General features: G+C 38.8%; 1 protein-coding gene across 2 annotated transcripts; it reads right to left on the bottom strand.

Annotated features, from left to right (window-relative positions):
• Nucleotides 1-256: 256 nt before the first annotated feature.
• On the bottom strand, nt 257-18519 carry PLAA (phospholipase A2 activating protein). Of its 2 annotated transcripts, none has more exons than XM_071424512.1 (14): nt 18293-18519; nt 15954-16138; nt 14926-15026; nt 14722-14842; nt 14222-14389; nt 13036-13171; nt 12364-12533; nt 10738-10895; nt 9466-9685; nt 7424-7492; nt 5771-5842; nt 4834-4935; nt 4078-4242; nt 257-2622 (listed from the first exon to the last, which is right to left on the bottom strand). In XM_071424512.1, the coding sequence occupies exons 1-14, from the start codon at nt 18439-18441 to the stop codon at nt 2057-2059; spliced, it is 2382 nt and encodes a 793-aa protein (XP_071280613.1). In that variant the 5' UTR covers nt 18442-18519; the 3' UTR covers nt 257-2056. The 2 variants fall into 2 exon arrangements, with proteins under 2 accessions (XP_071280613.1, XP_071280612.1); XM_071424511.1 differs by having other exon boundaries at nt 15954-16147; nt 18293-18518.
• Nucleotides 18520-18556: the final 37 nt, after the last annotated feature.

An 18556-nucleotide genomic window follows, 5' to 3' on the forward strand; every position in this document is an offset into this window, starting at 1 on the left:
CAATGGAGTTCTAAACAGTGCCATTTAAAATCAAAAGCAATTCCCCACTCCCTGTTTCCTCAGATGATGCTAGATCATGGAAGGGTTGGTAACACAGTACCCTGTGGCAGCAGGTGTCTTTCTCTCCAAACAGTCCTGGCCTGCTTTGTTTATCTCGCCTAACACTTAATGCTGCTGTCCCCAGAAGGATTTTTTGCTGTGCCTCATAATTTCTCTGCAAGTTTAAGTGAATTTTGTAATACCTTTTAATATACCATTTCTTGGGAGTTGCCAGAATATGTTTATTAATATAAACATTAATTTTTGGTCTGAGAAATTCATAACAATTTTCACATAAAGAGATAACCTGTAACAGAGCCATCCCACAATAATAAACCAAAAATATTAAGACAAGTATAATTTCTTATACAGGTACAAACACAGTTGAAGAGTACAACATTAGAATGCTGAAGCTTCAAGAACAATTGTATAGTAGGCAACCAAAATTCAACAGACAGGCACATTATTTCACAGACATGTTTCCTAAAGGTAGGTTCTTACACGCTTTCCCAGGAAGGGGTTCATCTATCAAGCACTGTAAATCACAAGTAATTTGTCGGACTGCCTCATATATGAACCTCCAATAGATCAAATCAGAAAGTGTGTGACTCAGACCATGATCAGGACTGTGACGGTATTTATCTGGAAATCCAACCAAAGTGTAAGTGTACAAGTGTGCAACTAAAGATCTGAGAGACAAAGTTTGCTGGAAGCAGTGTAGTAACTCAGTTCAGGTAGCTGGAGCAAAACAAAAGTTAAGAGCTCTTGGTCACAAAATTCTTCACATCTAACATAGGCAGGTATCATGGGGTGTGGAGTTCATGGGCCAGAATTCTGACCCTTTTTTCCTATTTTCCATTTTATTAGTCTAATGAAAAATGCAACTTAAACATTGACCCTCTTTAGCTCATCTTAATTCTGAACCCAATTGCAACGCTTGCAGCAGTAGAAAATAACATTTCCCTTTTCAGCTGAACATCTTAGATCTGCTGGAATAAGTTGCAAAGTATTATTTTCCCCTGTCAACAGTCACCACAGTTACGAAGTTAAAGCTGATTCATAAAACTTGACTTCAAATACGTGCAGTTTACAACAGAGTATTTCAGTTGTAAAGAGACCTGACCATTTCTGGACAAAAATTAGAGCCTCAAGGACAATGTCCAAATGCCTCAAAACACTGGCAGGCAGGGTACACCAACCACTTTTAGGAAGCTTCTTCAAGCTTCTCCTGCTCAATCTCTTCTCTAGGTGTAGACAGCTCTCCCACTCTTCAAAATGACCTATTTTAATCATCTAGATTTTACAACATGGAATAAGACATCTGCTATTAACCAGTGGGGTATTCCTGTTCTTAAAAATTAAAAAGTCAAGTTAAAGGCTTCTCTAGAAGTTCACGCCATTTTACAAGCTGCAAGATACAAATTTATGAGTGAAACACAATATCCATATGGCAGGTAGAGGTTCTGCCCCTCAAAAAGTCATCTAGCAAGTTAAGTTTCAAAAGGAAGTGGAGAAAGCTGCTGAAAAATTTCCTTACCAGGCTATTTGACAAGGGTTAATATTAACTGAGGTTAACTAATAAGCTTGTGAAATGCACTGCTGAACTTAAGGAGATCACGGGGCCCCTCATCCACTGAAAAAAACCCCACAGTGAAGAAACAGACGAATCATGCTGGAACACAGAATGTGTTTGGGGTGGGTGCCAGAGTTGACAGTCACTAAATAACAGCCATTTCCTACCTTGCTGTCTGCATGACCTGTAAGTACTGATATAGTTTGACTTCTTGGTGTCCTATTTTTATCTGGGCAATGTCCAGACTCCTTGCGAAGTTTCTGTGCACTGATCACTTCAGAAAAGCAGTCCAATGACAAACAGTGAAAAAAGTTTTATTTTTCTGTATCTTGCAACAAGTGTAATTAATCCACAGTATTTTCCCAAGTATAGTCTGTCATAAAATATGAACAAAAGCATCTTTTTTTCTATATATACTGTCTTCCAAGTGCTAAGAAAAAATTATTATAACAGATTAAGAACAAACCTACAGCATTCTTTTACTTTAGCTGGTTCTGATACAGAGGCATACTTTTTTATTTGAGAATCAACTCCCAGAGACTTAGCTAATTGCACAGCATTTGTATCATCACTGATTAGCGTCCCAAGAGCCACAAGCAGTCTAAAAATAGCTTCAAGATCTTGAACAACTTCCATAACTGTGCTGATTACTGATAAACATTGAGCTTTGCCCTCAACGTTATTGACTTTATGTAAACATACAGCATAGTTCAATGTCAGTGTGGCCAGTGCAATGTGGATGTTCTTATTATTGCCTGATTTCGTTTCTATTGCTTGTGTCATTATTTCATCCCTCTGTTCCATCATGAGCTTCTGGCCTGCATGGCTGACAAAACAATTGCAAAGAGCTCTAAGTGCCAACAGCTGGTTTGCTTGTTTGCCTTTAGGATTCAGAAATTTAAGAAGAAGGATGATAAACTGTACATGCTCCTTTTCACTGCAGAAGTTTTCATTCACAGTGGGATGCCTGACAGACAATCTAAGAATGTCTAGCGCTGGAAAAACAATATCTAAGAAACAAAACAAAACAAAATCATAGTATTAATACTGCATTATGTGTAAATTTATCAGTGAGTTTCTTTCAGATGCTGACCTTCTTAGCCCTGCAGGTTTGGAAACAGACACTAACAGTTTCAAGCGTAAGTAAAGCATAAATTGTTTCACATTCATAAAGACAAATATTGACAAATCCATTCTAGTCACGTTCAATTATCATTAAAAAACCCATAATCCTTAATTTAGGATTAACACAGGGCTTTGCAGAAAATCTTATAATTTTTTCTTTGTCTAAAATCTCAAATTGATAACACTGAAGTTAAGCACAAGATATGGTAACTAATCCAAAAAAGTCTCTGAAAGCTGCAAGTTCAGTGATTGAACACCCCTACATAGACAGCATCTCCCTTTGTCCTCATTCCATAACTTACAGTACAGTATAGCTACAAAACTGCTTACAAGAAAAGAAAATAAAAAATATGTTCTCAACTGAAGAGCTGGAAATCATTGTAAGGAAACTGAATTGAAACCTTGTAATGTCCCTGCTTTCCCAGATTCTGAATACATATGTCTCCTTGCATCTACTACTGGTATCCAATGCTTTCTACCAAATCAAAGCTGAACCTGCCCAACTACTTATCTTATTAGAGGTTTTTTCCTGCACATATGCAGAATCTTCAGAATTAATGCCTTGTACAATACAAAGAGTCTGGAAGGTATGACATTGGCCATCACCAGCTCCTCTTTATGCAAAACACTGTTTGATTAAGTGATATTATAAAATGAACATGAATTTTAAATATTGAAATGTTTTTCCTATTAGTAAATCTTTAACTGCAATTTTAAAAAAGCAGTTAATTTTAACCATTCTCAGATATTTGTATATGCAAAGAATTGTTTCTTCCAGAATGTGCTGTAACAACCAAAATAGCTTTTCCAATCCATCAGTGCTGACAATATTATTAAATGTAATTATATCACCTCCACTTCCATTCTTCCAGCATGTCATTTCACTAATGCAGTTTTGGTCATATAGCATAGCATCAGTAACTTCTTCTCTACCATATTAAACCAGAGCTATTTTTGATTTTTTCCCCCCATAATTTATCTCATAATTTCATCTCTCATTTGGTAACGGCTTAGGATGCCAAGTTTGCACTTCCTTGCTCTATTTCCTGACAAGTCTCACACCTTTTTGAGGATGGCCCTGCTAATGAAATAATCATAACTGACTTTTATATCAAGTTTCCTCTTTATGTTAATTATTTTGCCAACAAAAATTGACAACCAATTACCAAATTTGCCCCTGAAGCTGATCACTGCTGTCAGCACCTCTTATTCATCTTCTCTTTTCTACTTGGGCTATCAAGTCTTTGGGACTGACTCAGTGTAACACACAGCATGATGAGACTTTTTATTCATGGTGAAGTACTGATGAGATGATGCAAAAAACAATTGTAAGAGTTTACCTTCTGGCCAGTTAACTGCTCTCCATAAAGTCTGAAGTTGCTGTGCTGTAGGTGTTTCCGTAGAGGTGTTGCATGTTGCAGACAGTAACTTTTCTAGGGTTATCAAGTCATCTTCAGTAAGCTTATGTTCTTCAGCTGCACTGCCATTAAGTTCCTTTAATTTGCCTATAATACCAAAAGAAGAGGCACAACTTTCCCAAAACAGAACCTTAGAAATTGAGATCTCAACTGAAATGCTACAAAAGCACTTTATAAACAAGTAGCAACTATTGCAATTGAGTGGTTTTGGGGAGGTAAGATTTTTTAAACGTGTTTTCCAATTTGACAATTTCTCATTTCAAGATTTTAATTATCACAATGATTGCTACTATTAATTCCACTTAACAATGCGACACAAAGATTCAGAATTTGTAGAAAAATTTTAGAAAACAAAGATAAAAATGCAGAAAGGAGTCATAAGAACAACAGAGCTTTCATAACTGAAATACAATTTATTTTTGCTCTTTTATTAAGTAGTAAAAACAATAAAGGTGTATGTTCTTAGTGTGATCACAATTTTTCTATTTTTACTTCAATCATGTGATCATGTTTTGCTTATGACATGTGCTATATTCAATCTTCAGTGTGATTTAAAAACCAAAGTATTAGATTAATGTAATGGATCTAGCATTAAGGAAATGTTTTTTTTAAAAAGCTCAGTTAGTCAAATTATTTCAAAAATATTTAAAAAAAAATCCTTGATATTAAAACACTGACCCAGTATCTGCGTAGGATTGGCCTGGTCAAAGGTGACAGCATCTTTCTTCGGAAAATAAATATTTTCAACTTTAGCTGCAGCTGACTGGTAGGCATCCATTCCTACAGAAGGGCAATACAGAGCATTCAACAGTGTACCAAGATGTCTGATATGGAATGATGTCCTAGCAGTAACTCTCTACTGCTGGACATTACTCGGAAAAATATCTCTTGAAAAAAACCCCGAATGTCTATGCAAACAGCTGTCATTTCTTACATTATTTTTACATTCAGGGGTTAAAACTGAAAGCAATATCTTCACAAACTGTTCCCCCCTCATGAAAAGTTTACAAGTTGAAATTATTAACAGTCATTTCTTAATTATGTGAACTAAATACATAGTCACTTATAGCAACGGCTATTGTAGTTAACACATAAAAATGGCAAGGATCTTTTTAGGAAAAATATCCCTCTTGCCCCTGAAATCTTGTATTTTTATTATTTTCACAATGAAACTGTTTACATATTAGAAGATTTGCAGACATGACCAAGTTAGGGCACATGCAATAGTAGCCTGAAATGTCTTTTTATAAGGAGCAATATAGAGCTTTTATCATCACCCATAATGATTTCTTAAACTCACAGGTCTAGTGGCTGATATTGTATAATGCCCATTAACTATATACCAGTTTCTCTGATCAACAACACAACTACTAGGAGATCAATAATCCTCTCAGATTATTATTATTATACATTTTAAAGCTTGTGTGCATGATTCCTGTATGCAAAGGAAGAAGGCTCTGTTATCCCTCTTTTATGATTAATTTCAGAGTATAAGCAGCTTCAATCTGCTATTTTTAATAAAGTATGAATTTGCATCAATGCAGAATTCATGTCAGAGAAAAAAACCAAACCCAACAATCAGGAATGTTTTTCACTGGCAGACATTGTCTCTTACCTGTAAATGGATCAACCCCGCCCACTGGAGGAACTGTGTTTGATGCTGAACCAGGAACATAGCGACCAGCTCCTAACAAAGATGTCAAGTTTTTAAACACCACCACCAATAAAGAGGTTATGTATACCTGTATTTAGTTACTACTTTTCAAACAAAACTATTAGAAATTATTTTTGTGCACTAAAGGAATTATGAAGTAATGCTCAACACCTCTTTAAGGATTAAATCAATGCCTGTGTGCGGATGTTGGTGATGACAGCATTCACAAGTTGTAAGCCACAGCTGGGAGACACTGTGTCATCACTGTGGGACACTGTGGGATCTCTGGCACTCACAGGTGAAGAAGGCTACAGCACAGCAGATACCTTATCCATGACAAGTTCCAACAGGAGGGCACACTGCCCTGGCAGTGTATCTCTTGTGCCTGAGCCATGAGTGGTCTCTCCTGTGGGAGCTGGACTCTCTTGCACTGAGGCCTCAGTGAGGCCTCCATCTGCAGAGACCACAGAGCCACAAAAGCCATGGAGGAGAAACAGCTGGACACAGAAGGCTGGTCAAGACTGAGAAGACTGAAGGCTGTGAGTTTTTTTAACAGCACAAAGGCTTCTGCTCTACCTGTGGATCTGCAACTGCAGAGCAGGCAGTGAGCGCTCTGGCACTGGTGTGGACCAACACCCAGCAGTGATGTGTTAAGAAACTACAGCTGAAACTACACCTCCTGTCTGCAAAAACAGGAAAGGCAAGCAGCAGTGATGGGAAGCAGAGTAACCTCCTGCATGGTAGGGAGGCACCCGTCTATGCATATGGCCTGGTACTTGTGAGGTACGTGTCTGCTGGAGCAAGGATTCAGGATGCCAAAGAGACACTGCCAAGCCTTGCCTGGCCTTCAGACTGTTACCCTGCTACTCTTCCACATGGCAATCAATGGTTTTGCCAAGGAGGTCTTGGAGGATTTCAAGTGTGATTAGAGAACTCTGAGAACAAGGCTGAAGAGTTCAGGCCATTTCTTTGTTACTCTGAACAAAGCAGAAATGCTTGAATACAAATATACTTATCAAGTGGGTCCGCAACTGACTGCACAGCTGGTTTTGCAGGCAAGATCTTGGCATAAAGTGATTACAGGAACCTCTTTGAGGACCAAGAGCTCCTAATCAGGGATGGGAGAAGTCTGCTGATGCAGGGCTGGAACTGGGAATGTTTTTGCAAACAAGATTACTAAATTAGTGAGGAGGACTTTACAATAGCTACACCAGTGAGGATCAGAATATAAAGTATGGGGTGCATGGTACCAACAAAGATCATGTAAAAAAACCAAGTAAAAATGAAAATGGAAAACTACCTCTATGAATATACCCGATCTTGTGTGGTTCATGAGTATGAAGTCTGGCAAAACAAAAGGTTTAGGTCCTTACTCTTCTGCTGTAGTGGACAGAGTGACATGAGGCAGACCCAACAGCAGAGGGCTTACCTCTACTGAACAGATCTCAGTATGCTTTGCAGTGGCAGAGCCCATCTTACTAGGCTGTTCCACACTACTGCCCCAAACAGAGAACTCTAAGAAACAGCTGTCTGGGGCTAAACATGTAATGCAACAGAAAATGACTGAAATGCGTATCTTAAGTGCTAGCCAGACAGATATGAATTTCACATTACCTGTAAATGGGTCTGCTCCAGGTATTGCACTTGATCCAGATGAAGAGCCTGGAACATAACGTCCAGCACCTAGTCAAACAGTGAGAAAAGCAATGACTATTAAACACACCTTGGTGTTATTAAAATCCAGAGGGGGGTAACAAAGCTGGTGAAAGGTCTGGAGTGCCTATCCTATGAGGAGTGGCTGAGGGAGCTGGGTTTGGTTTAGCCTGGAGAAGAGAAGGCTCAGGGGACACCTTACCTCACTCTACAACTTCCTGAAGGAAGGCTGTAGCCAGCTGGGGATTGGCCTCTTCTCCCAGGCAACCAGTGACAGGAGAGGGCATAGCCTTAAATTGCACTGGGGGAGGTTGGACATGAAGAAGAATTTTTTCATAGAAAGGGTGATTGGAAGATACTGGAATGAACTGAGCAGGGAGGTGGTGGAGGTGTTAAAGGGAAGACTGAATGTGTGGCACTTAGTACCATGGTCTAGTTGACATGGTGCTGTTCAGTCATAGGTAAGACTTGATCTCAGAGGTCTTTTCCAAACTAATTACTTCTGGAACAACTGCAGCTCTCAGATTTACATATAAACCAACAAGCCTGTATTCCCATTTTCAGTCCCTTGCAAGAAAAAGATCTAGCTCAATTATTTTAATGCTGTTTTCTTCTAAAATTCATCTTTTTGAAATTAATTGAATTAGCTTGTTTTGTAAATGTGATAAGCAGGATGTAATTGATGAACAATGGTTTAGCTTATCAGTAATCAACTTGTTCTAGTTCCATTTTCTGCCTGAAAAATTAATGTATTTCACATTTATGTATTTTGACTAATTCTCTGGCCAAATTTTTGTATTTTATTAATTGCCTCAACAGCATCTGGCACTTCTTGTATGAAAACTGGACCTTTCCTTCACTGGAAAAAAAGACTAGACTGAAAAATACAACTGGCTTGATTAGAATTTTGCTGAATATTCTTTGTTTTTCGGATTTTTTTTTTTTTTCAGAACTATCTGTGCCTTTGCCCTCAATCATTTAAAGATATGAAAGTATCTGCAGAAGAAGTTCAAGAGCTACAACACTGAAGCCTGCCTGGGCAATTCTATGAGGCTCAACAAGGCCAAGTACTGGGTCCTCCCCTTGGGTTACAACAACCCTGTGCAGAGATACAGGCTGGGGGCAGAGTGGCTGGAAAGCTGCCCAGAAGAAAAGGACCTGGCAATGCTGATCATCACCTGCCTGACCATGACCCAGGAGTGTGCCTATGTGGCCAAGAAGGACAACAGTATCTTGGCTTTTATCCCACCAGGGCTGTGACCGTCCCTCTGTACTTGGCCCTGGTGAGGCCACACCTCAAATCCCATGATCAGTTCTGGACCCCTCATGACAACAAACACACTGAGGTGCTGCAGGCAAGTCCAGAAAAGGGCAATGCGGCTGGTGAAGGGTCTGGAGCACAGGTCTTATGAGAAGCACCTGAAGGAACTGGGGATGTTTAAGTGGTGCAGGTGGACCTTAGTGCTCTCTACAAGAATTTCAAAGGTATCAAGGTAGGCGTCAGTCTCTTCTCCCAGTAAAAGAATGCAAAGAAGTGGTCTCAAGCCAGTGCCAGGAGAGTGCTTAATTCGATATTAGGAAAAGTTCTATACTGGAAGGGTAGTCAGGCATTGGAATAGGCTGCCCAAGGAAGTGTCTGAATCATCATCCCTGAAGTATCCAAAGAACTAAGTGAATATGAGGATATGATTTAGGGGTGAACATGGAAATGGTCAGTTAATGACTGAACTCAATATTCTTAGAGGTCTTTTTCAATCTTAATGATTCTATGATTCTATGAAAGTGAAATGGATTGGAACAACCATGGCCAGAGGATGGTGGCCAATGCAACAACATTTACTGGAAGCCAGCCACTGGTGGTGTACCCCAGGAGTCAGTACTGCATCCAGTCCTACTCCACATCTTCACTAATGATGGTGTCGAAGATCAGTCAGAGTGTGCTGAAGACACAAAACTCGGAGGAGTATCTAATGTCATCACATAGTTTAATATTAAATATTTACCTGTAAATGGATCTGAAAATTGATTACTTGTACTCAACAGTGTTTGCCCCTTAGTGTTGTCCATAATAAACTTGGCCACCTGATCCAGAAACATAGGATTTAGATCATTCTTTTGCAGGAAGTTGTATGCAGTCAGCCAAGGATCATCAGTAATGTTATATGGCAGTTTGTAGGAAGGCCCATTTTCATTTACATCAATGGTGAAAACATAGTCATATTCCTTTAAGTGGAATAAAAATAAAAACACATTAGAAGTCTTCCAGCACTTTTTACATAATGATGTATTAAATGTAGTCTAACTTAAGCCTAAAAGCTTAAACCACTGCTACTTACAGAACATATCAGCAATACTCTCCTGAGAGACTGCAAGTAAACATTTGCTGATTTAGGGTAAACACTAAACATTACTTAGCAACAGCCAAAACATCACTGTGTTGTAACACTGGTGCTATACTATATCCAAAACACATAGCATTGTACCAGCTGCTAAGAAGAATACAAACTCTGTCTCAGCCAAAATCATCACAGACTTAAACCTATATTTTCCAGAATTCTCTGCTTAAGAAGAGCAGAGTAAAACAACATATCATTGTAATGAGTGTGCAGATATATTACAAATTACAATGAGAGGTCACTCTCATTGACACCTCTGGCTCCCTCCAATGCTATAGAGCAATCAGATACCTCAAGAAATTTGAGTCTTAAAAGCACACTTCTAATGCTAGCAAACGACTTCCTAATGCTTCTTTAAAATCTGTGAGAGTGAAAATCAGTATTTTGGAGGCATTTCTTCTGTGGTGGACCAGCTTTTCTGTGTATGTTTCAGTAAAGGAAACATTTTTCAGCTTATATGTCTTTAGGTCAGCTTACCTTGAGGTTCAATAGTTACTATAGAGAAGCGGTACAGAAAGTCTGGTACCTAACAATTTAGGTAAGCCTTGCATTACAAAGTTCATTTCCTTTGGGACGGATATTTAAACTAACTTCTCAAGGTATTAACAATACATGCAATAGAACTTGACAATTTCTCTACTAATGGTTTACCTTTCTCCAAAATAATTTGTGCCCATTAGCTTGCTCATTTTACAAAATATGTTTTGTAAGTAATAAACTGTACTTACTTACACTTCTACCTCTGAGATCAAAGGTAACAAAAAAGTTCCTGTTTTCTAATACAGATATTTTTTAAATACCTGTTTTCTAAATTTTATTTTATCTGAACAAAGACCAGTTACTTAGGAAAGAATGAAACAAATTAAAGTTTGGACATACCTTTCCTTCAAATAAAACTTTTCCAGACGTTTGTTGTGTGGCTCCAGAAGAACCAACAACATCACCGATCTTTATCCATCTTCCTTCACTTACACTCCATTGATATGCTTCTACTTTCCCATTATCTTTAATAAGCCGTGTCTGTCCATCTCTTGTTCCTGTAGGCAGGAGTTCAAACAATTTCAAGGATATGATTTACTTTAGGAGAGAAAAATATTCAAATGGTGCTCAGCATTAAAAATTTAAAAATAGTTCAACAACACTTGAAACAAAAGCACGGGAATTAAGCAGATATATTGTTTAACCCCAGATGGCAACTAAGCACCACACAGACACACTCACTGGCTTCATGGTTGGGGTGCAGGAAAGAATCAGATGAATAAAGTGAAAAATCTGGCGACTGAGATACAATTAAAAAGGTAAGTCAAAAACTACATGCACAAGCAAAGCAAAACAAGGAATTCATGCACCACTTCCCATGGGCAGTCAGGTGTTCAGCTGTCTCCAGAGGAGCAAGGCTCCATCAGGCTCAACAATTCCCTGGAGAGACAAATGCCAACACTCCAAACCCCCTCTCACTTCCTTCTTCTTCCCCCTAGTCTATATTATATGCTGAATGGTATGGGGATATCCCTTGGGTCAGTTGAGGTCAGCTGTCCCAGCTGTGTCCCCTCCCAGCTCCCTGCACACTCTCCACCTCCTCACTGGTGGGGTGGTGAGGAGAAGCAAAGGCCTTGGCTCTGTGTAAGCCCTGCTCAGCAATAGCAAAAACAGCCCTGTGTTATCAGCCCTGTTTTCAAGCACAAATCCAAAACAGCCTCATAATAGCTACTATGGAGAAAATCAACTCTATCCCAGCAAAAAACAGACAAAATACTACATCTCACAACAAGAATATCAGCTATCTTAATGAGCATTTTACAATTATGGTAACAGTATCTGCCAGCCGACTAAATGGCCAAACCAATATTTAGGTCAAGTACTTTAGAAGTTTATCAGCTTCTCAGTGAGATACCAATTAAGAAAAGTGGCATTCTCCCATAGTCTAACAAGATGCAAAGTTTCATATGGATCTAAAATCTATGCCACTTCCTAATCATAGCCAAGGGCTGAAGTCACCAGTTACTTCACCTTGGGAAAAAGTATTTGTCTGTTTAAGAATAATGTTTACTATTGCTTCTACTGCATTCTCAAGTACCTACAAAGTGTGAACTGAGCCCATCAAGACCACTTTTCAAGCCAAAAGCTAAAGCAAAAAATTTGCATTTCTACTTTTATTAAGAAAAAAGCTTGCATATTCAGTATTCCTTTTACAAATTACCTGTTTCACATACTCTTGGTGCAGCTGGCAGAACAGATAGAAAATATCTCAAACATAATGTAGCATCAATTCCACCTTTTTCTAAATTATCTCATAGGAGAATAAGAAAACCCCCAAAACCAAAAAACCTTGAGTCCTGTTTCCAAAAGAATCTGTGAAAGGATACCAGAGCCAAATTAAGCCATTTCCTTCAGTAACCCTATCGAAAGGGATTAAAGCTTTAAGTTTGGAAACCATCAGAAGTTTCAATACCTCCAACCAAGATTTGGAGGCACCTCTGACATGACAGAAGTATAGTAACTTACCAGGATCCTTAAGGTGTTCTCTTCCAGGAAGGTCATCAGCATTGATATCTCCTAAATCACCAGTTTTAGGGTCAATGGATGCTTGGGCAAGCTCATTTTCAAAAGCCTGAATCTCTTCAGCACTTGCTGTACGTTCCAAGGACTCTGTAAACACCCTAATAATTCCATCACTGAATGGAGAGAAAAGATTCAAATAGAAATACTATTTTAAATATCACAACAACTACATAAATTCTAATGGTGACTTCTATGTCACAATAAACCATCACTATTTCCAACTACCCCTCCCAATTATAGCTATGAAAGGAATTCACTCTCATACTAAAACCATACAGAGAAGGAATCAAGCAAGTAACCCTGTCTTCAGAATAATTTTCAAGTCAAGATACAATATGCTTATGCAAAGTGTTTTTATACCATGTTTACTAAATTTATTCTCAAGTCTATTCATGATTTACCACATTTCCAAAGAACTCACTCTACCTCTATGAAAGACATAAAAAAATTACTTCTTGGATGTAGTGTAGTGCATGTTTATATTTAACACACATACACTCTGATGGCTTTATTTTTAGATATAAATGAAACTGACATCCAAAGTGATGCTGGCAATTTCTTCAAGGATTGTCAGATTTGGATCCACAAATATATTTAAAGTAAAACTTGGGATACCTTGCACCAACTACGATGTCACCATTGTCTAAGACACAGCAGCACCATACAGACTGAGCTGGGAGTCTGATTGTTTGAGCACATTCCCCTTGTTTCCAGATTCTAAGAGATCTATCCTCTCCTGTTGTTACAAAATCTGAAAATAAAAAGATAAAAAAAAGTTTTGAAGTATATTTTTAGCATACTGTGATAATGGATGCTATTCTGAAACTGGGTATCTAAAAATCACAACAGTAAAAGAATCTTTCTGCAATTTAGTACTTCTCTCAATTACAAGTCGAGATTTTTTTTCTCAAAAAATCCAAAGTGCATAAATTGCAGATTAAGGAGCCAGACAGTGAATAAAACTGTGCCCAAGACAAAACAGATCCCTTCATCCTTTAAAGGTCTTGAACAATTTTATAATCATCATAGTTTCATCTTGCACTATAGTTGCTTAAGTTCGCATTTGTTTCAAATTGAGTTTTGGAAGGTAAGCCTGCTTTATCAGGAAACACACATAAAGCAATTTTAAAAGTCTGCAAACTCCTCAATGAGGGATTTTAAGGCATAGGAGGTCTACAATATATGTACTAACCCATATACATGCACTTGACCTATTGAACAAATGTGCAAGTGTCCAGTAAACCCCACAAAGGTCGCTGACTTGGAATTTCTTCTGCAACTGGCTCAACAGTTAGTTCTGAACCTCTAAATCTCTAACTCTGAAAACAAACGTAACTAAGCCTCATACCATGAAATTCTTAACCTAAACTACATATAATGCACATTGTGGAAGTATGGCATGCCACACATTACTATTTTACTGGCATGCCACACATTACTATTTTACTACTCTGCAACAGCACTGAAATACAGGTGTCAGCTAAGACAACAGTTTTGCCTATTGTTTCATCTAAGTTTTACTTAAGCCTTCAATTAGCCCTAACCCAGGACCTTTTATCCCACATACTGCCAGGGCAATTTTGACAGCAGTGCAACTTGGAGTCAACCTCAATGTATTTTATTTTTTTCTTCCACCTAGTGAAAATAGGTGTATTTTCTTACACCTATTTGCACTAGGTGTAAGAACAAAATTAAACGATACTTGTGTTCTTCAGTTGTGGCAGTGGCACAGAAAATCAGAATACACACCCTCCCATTTCATTTTGAAGAATGTTCTGTAACAGTTGGGAAGGAATCCTACCTTTACATCGAGGGAAGACAGAAATGCTGTATATGTAATTTGTATGTCCATAATACACCTGCAGACACTCGCCAGAGATCTGCCATCTTCGAACACTAGCATCATTAGCACAGGAAAGGAACTCCATTTCACTGAGAATAGCTAAACCTCTCACACAATCTTCATGTCCTTTACAAAACGAAGAGAAAATTTTAATGCAGTTATTGTCTCCATTAGCAGCAGTATACCACTTCTGTATAGCTCACATCTAAATCCATGCAACAAATCTTTGTGGGAACAGTTAAAAAAAAATTAATTGCTCACAATTCTGTGAAAAATATCTTATTTTTTTAGAAGTCATGTGGCCTCTGGACATATAACTACTTCAAAAAGTAGTTTACTTTCAAAATCCTGCCTAAATATTGTTCAGTTTATCCATGCTTTTGTAAGATTTTAATGTTTGTTCTCTTTTGACAAGAACAGACCACACCAATGAAATTATCAACTGCAGCAACATTTACCAGTGAATGTTCTTTCACATCTGCCTGCCTTCCACAGTTTTATAGTTTTGTCAGCTGAACCAGTCAACATTAATCCTTGTTCGGGAAGAATCTTCACTGCCCATATTGCAGCTGTGTGACCCTGCAAAAAACCCAACACTGTTAAGACATGTCAGAATCAAATTCAGAGTACTTATTTCACATTCATGTAGAGGAACTTCATACCTGTAATGTCATCATACATCTGTCATTCAACCAGACTTTTGCTGTTGTATCCCATGATCCACTTAATAATGTGCCAAATTTCCCAGATGAAAGGCTGCAAACTGGAATGAACATTTAAGTCAGAACTGACAAGTATCCTGCACTGCCACAAATCTTAAGTAATTTCAAGAGATTCATTTAAGAGGATTTATTTGGTATTAGTAGCATATTTAGTGTTGAGGAGTCTAGAGAAGAATTAAGTGAAGTGTACTTGCATTGCAACCCAGACAGAAGATGCTTAAAATTCTCTTAATTTTACGTTTAAAAAATTGAAATATTTTTGCCACTCATATTTTTATACTTCTCTCAGTCACAGATCTCTTCTCTTGGACTAGAATATGAAGACAAACAGGTGAGATAACTAGTCAAGACACACAATTAATGCAAATGTGTAGTTTTTAAGAGAAAGAAAAGTTTTTTCTATAGGTACTAATTTATGTCTTCAAGAAGTTATTTCATATGAAAAACACTTAGCTCACCTTCTTGGAGGGTAAAATACTACCACCAAGAAATTGTGGTGAGATTCAAAGATTTAGTAGAAAGGTAATCTGCAATTTACACACTGCAAAGCTCTGTATTTAAAGCACCAATTAATATTAAATACTCATCTAAGTAACAAAATGGGCAGAGGAAGTTTATTTAGGAAGCTCATTTTTTCCACTTGTATCAGCTTTGACAAAAAAATTAATACATGAAGAACTAAAGTGCAATTCTTGACAAAAGGGTAATCATTCTGTGAATTGCCAGGAATTTAGAGAGACAGTGAAAGTTCAAACATTCATCAGGACAAAGTTGGAAGTCCTTGCAATGAATGGTCACTGCATGAATTAAGATTATAAAATCCTATTTGCAGAGAACATAATTAAACAGTTTGCTACATTATATACCAAATAAATCAAAACTGAGTTTCATAAATTTGAATTAATTTCCTCTCTAATAAATCACGTTAACTTTTATGTAAAAATCTCCAAAGTACAATTACTACATACCTGTGTTTTTATGACCCTTAAGGACGTAAAGAGGAGCTGAGTTGTCAACTGTGAAAATGCAAATATTATGATCATTGCCACCAGTTGCAATCAGCCCACGAGGATAGAGGTCACTTGGAGGTATGATGCACACGCAAGATACAAAATTTGAGTGGCCACTCATACAGTGCATCTCAGTAAAACCCCTGTTAAGACTTAAACATAGATGATAATCAGTTTAGAATCATGACAGAAACAGCACTTTATTTCAGTAAATTACAGTTCTTATTAATTAATAACTATGCTTGCCTTGTGCTGAGTGAGTACTATAGATGGCCTAGAAAGAATGAAATTTAAGAGAAAAATTACATCCCAGAATTCTTCCCCATACACAATACTAAAGCTTTCCACTTATTTTTCAATGCAGTGATAGGCCTGGAAGGACTTTTGTTCTTACTTGCTCATTGGCAAACACTCTGCCAAATTTGATCAGAAATAGCTACAGTTTGTCTTTATGCCATCTTTTTTTGGTCTGAAAACTCAAATGTATGTCCAAGTACATGCTAAAGTAAGAGCACAAAAATGTAGTTTACTGCCAGCCACGTGTATTCACTGCCTCTTCACTAGGAGCACTACAGAGGAATAAAAATTAAACAGATCATAACTGACTCAACCAGCACCCTCATTTCTTCATCCTCAGCCAATCTCAGCAGTTACAGCACTAATGGAAAAAAAGCTACTTATTCCCATAGAATAAACACGTAGGTTGTGGTGTTGTGTGCTTGTTAGGTTTTCCTGTATTTATTCCCCCTCCCTCAGAAACAAAAGCTATCATATGATATCATACTGTTATCCTTCAAACCCTAAGGCTTGGCAAGCTTGAAATATGTAAGGAAATCATGATACTCTTCTAGATTCTAAAAGATCTCCCTTTAAGGCACAGAAAACAAATCATAGGAGCAACATCTCTTCTTGGAAAACCTGAACTAAAACAGCACACAGCAGTGTCCTCACCCACTGAACCCTGACTAATGTAGTTCCTGAGCCTTCAAAGCAGAGAAGCATAATCAATATCAACATTTTAAGTTGATACAAGTAAGTTATGTCTTCTTCCTCACAAAGTTCTCAAAAACTGTGGGTTAGAACTAGAATTCCTTTCCTCCTGCAAATTTCTGTGCAATTTAGCAAGTTGTCTTGTGATAAGAGACTTAGTAAGACCCCCTTAATAAGATTAGTTTTTCTTCACCTCAGTCGCAGAGCTCCAGAGATCAATACAAAGAGACATGTAAGCACTCAGCAAATTTGCCAATTATTTCTATGTTACATGAAGGCAATGGGAAGAATATTCATGCCCAGTAACTTCAGAATACAGATCACAATACACAACTCTAGTCTGGGAGGAGGTACATCCTGTACCTTCCAGCAATACCCCACATCTCCTACACACATTGCTTAGCAGTGTATCTGGTCTGCTTCTGGTCAAGGTAATATGCTGAAAAATTCACTCTGTGAATTCAACTACACAAATTAGTAAGAGACATATTAGTAGAATATCAGAAAAATTAATCTTGGGGTATTTTTTCTTTTTCTATGTCTTTGTGTATTTAATTTTCTGTACAGTATTTTGTTCATATTCCATTTTATGTTTAAAGAAGCTTGTTTAACAAGGGTGAGAAAGGATGGGGGGTTTTTATGTGCTTTTTTTTCAAAAAAAACCCCACTGCCTTATTGTCAAAATAGCAGCACTGTTACTTAGCAGGATTACTTGGGCACTGAATACCATGAGGTAGAAACAACGTTATTAATACCACCTAGAAAATAAGATGCCTAGAACTAATGACATTGTTCCCATTTCCAAAGCACACTACAACATCGATGTGCAGCAAACGGCTTTAAAACATACAACTTTCCCCAAAGGCATGCAGAAGTTAGGCCTGTTCAGCCTGGACAAGAGAAAATTACATGGAGACCTCATAGCAACCTTCCAGTATCTAAACGGGCCTACAGGGCCCCTGCAGAGAAGTTGTGGATATCCCACCCTCGGGAGTGCTCAAGGCCAGAATGGACAGGGCTCTGAGCAAACTGTTCTGGTGAAAAGTCTCCCCGCCCGTGGCTGAGGGACTGGGACTAGCTGATCTTGAAAGTCCCTTCTAAACCTCTAACGTGATTCTCTACAAGTGACAATGCCAACAACGAGCGCCGCCTGCGAACAGGCTCCCGCCGCCCGCCACCCCTCTCGGCCCCACCGATTCTGCCGGCAGCCCCTGAGGAGAACTCAGCTGCACGGACGAACTCGGCGGGGCACGGGCGGAGCCACTGTGGCACCACCTCCACGCTCTCCGCCGCGGCCCAGCACTCACCCGTCAGGGGCCCAGACTCGCGCGGTTCTGTCCCGCGAGACAGACACGAAGCTGCCTTCCGGGAAGAGGCCGCGGGTGAGGCCGCGCACGTCCTGCCCGTGCCCCAACAGGGAGCAGCGCAGCCGGAACGTGCTGCCCTCACCCGCCATGGCGGCAGTGCCGGCCTGACACAGCACGGGCCGCGCGCCGCTGGAAGTCGTGCCGGAAGTGGCGTCACAGGGCGCGCCGCCGGACCAAGGCGAGGGTCCTTATCCCGGCAAGCAC

The sequence above is a fragment of the Agelaius tricolor genome, unplaced genomic scaffold (assembly GCF_023055355.1).
Source record: "Agelaius tricolor isolate 1412-34295 unplaced genomic scaffold, bAgeTri1.0.p SCAF_4, whole genome shotgun sequence".
In the NCBI taxonomy this organism is placed as follows: Eukaryota; Metazoa; Chordata; class Aves; order Passeriformes; family Icteridae; genus Agelaius; species Agelaius tricolor.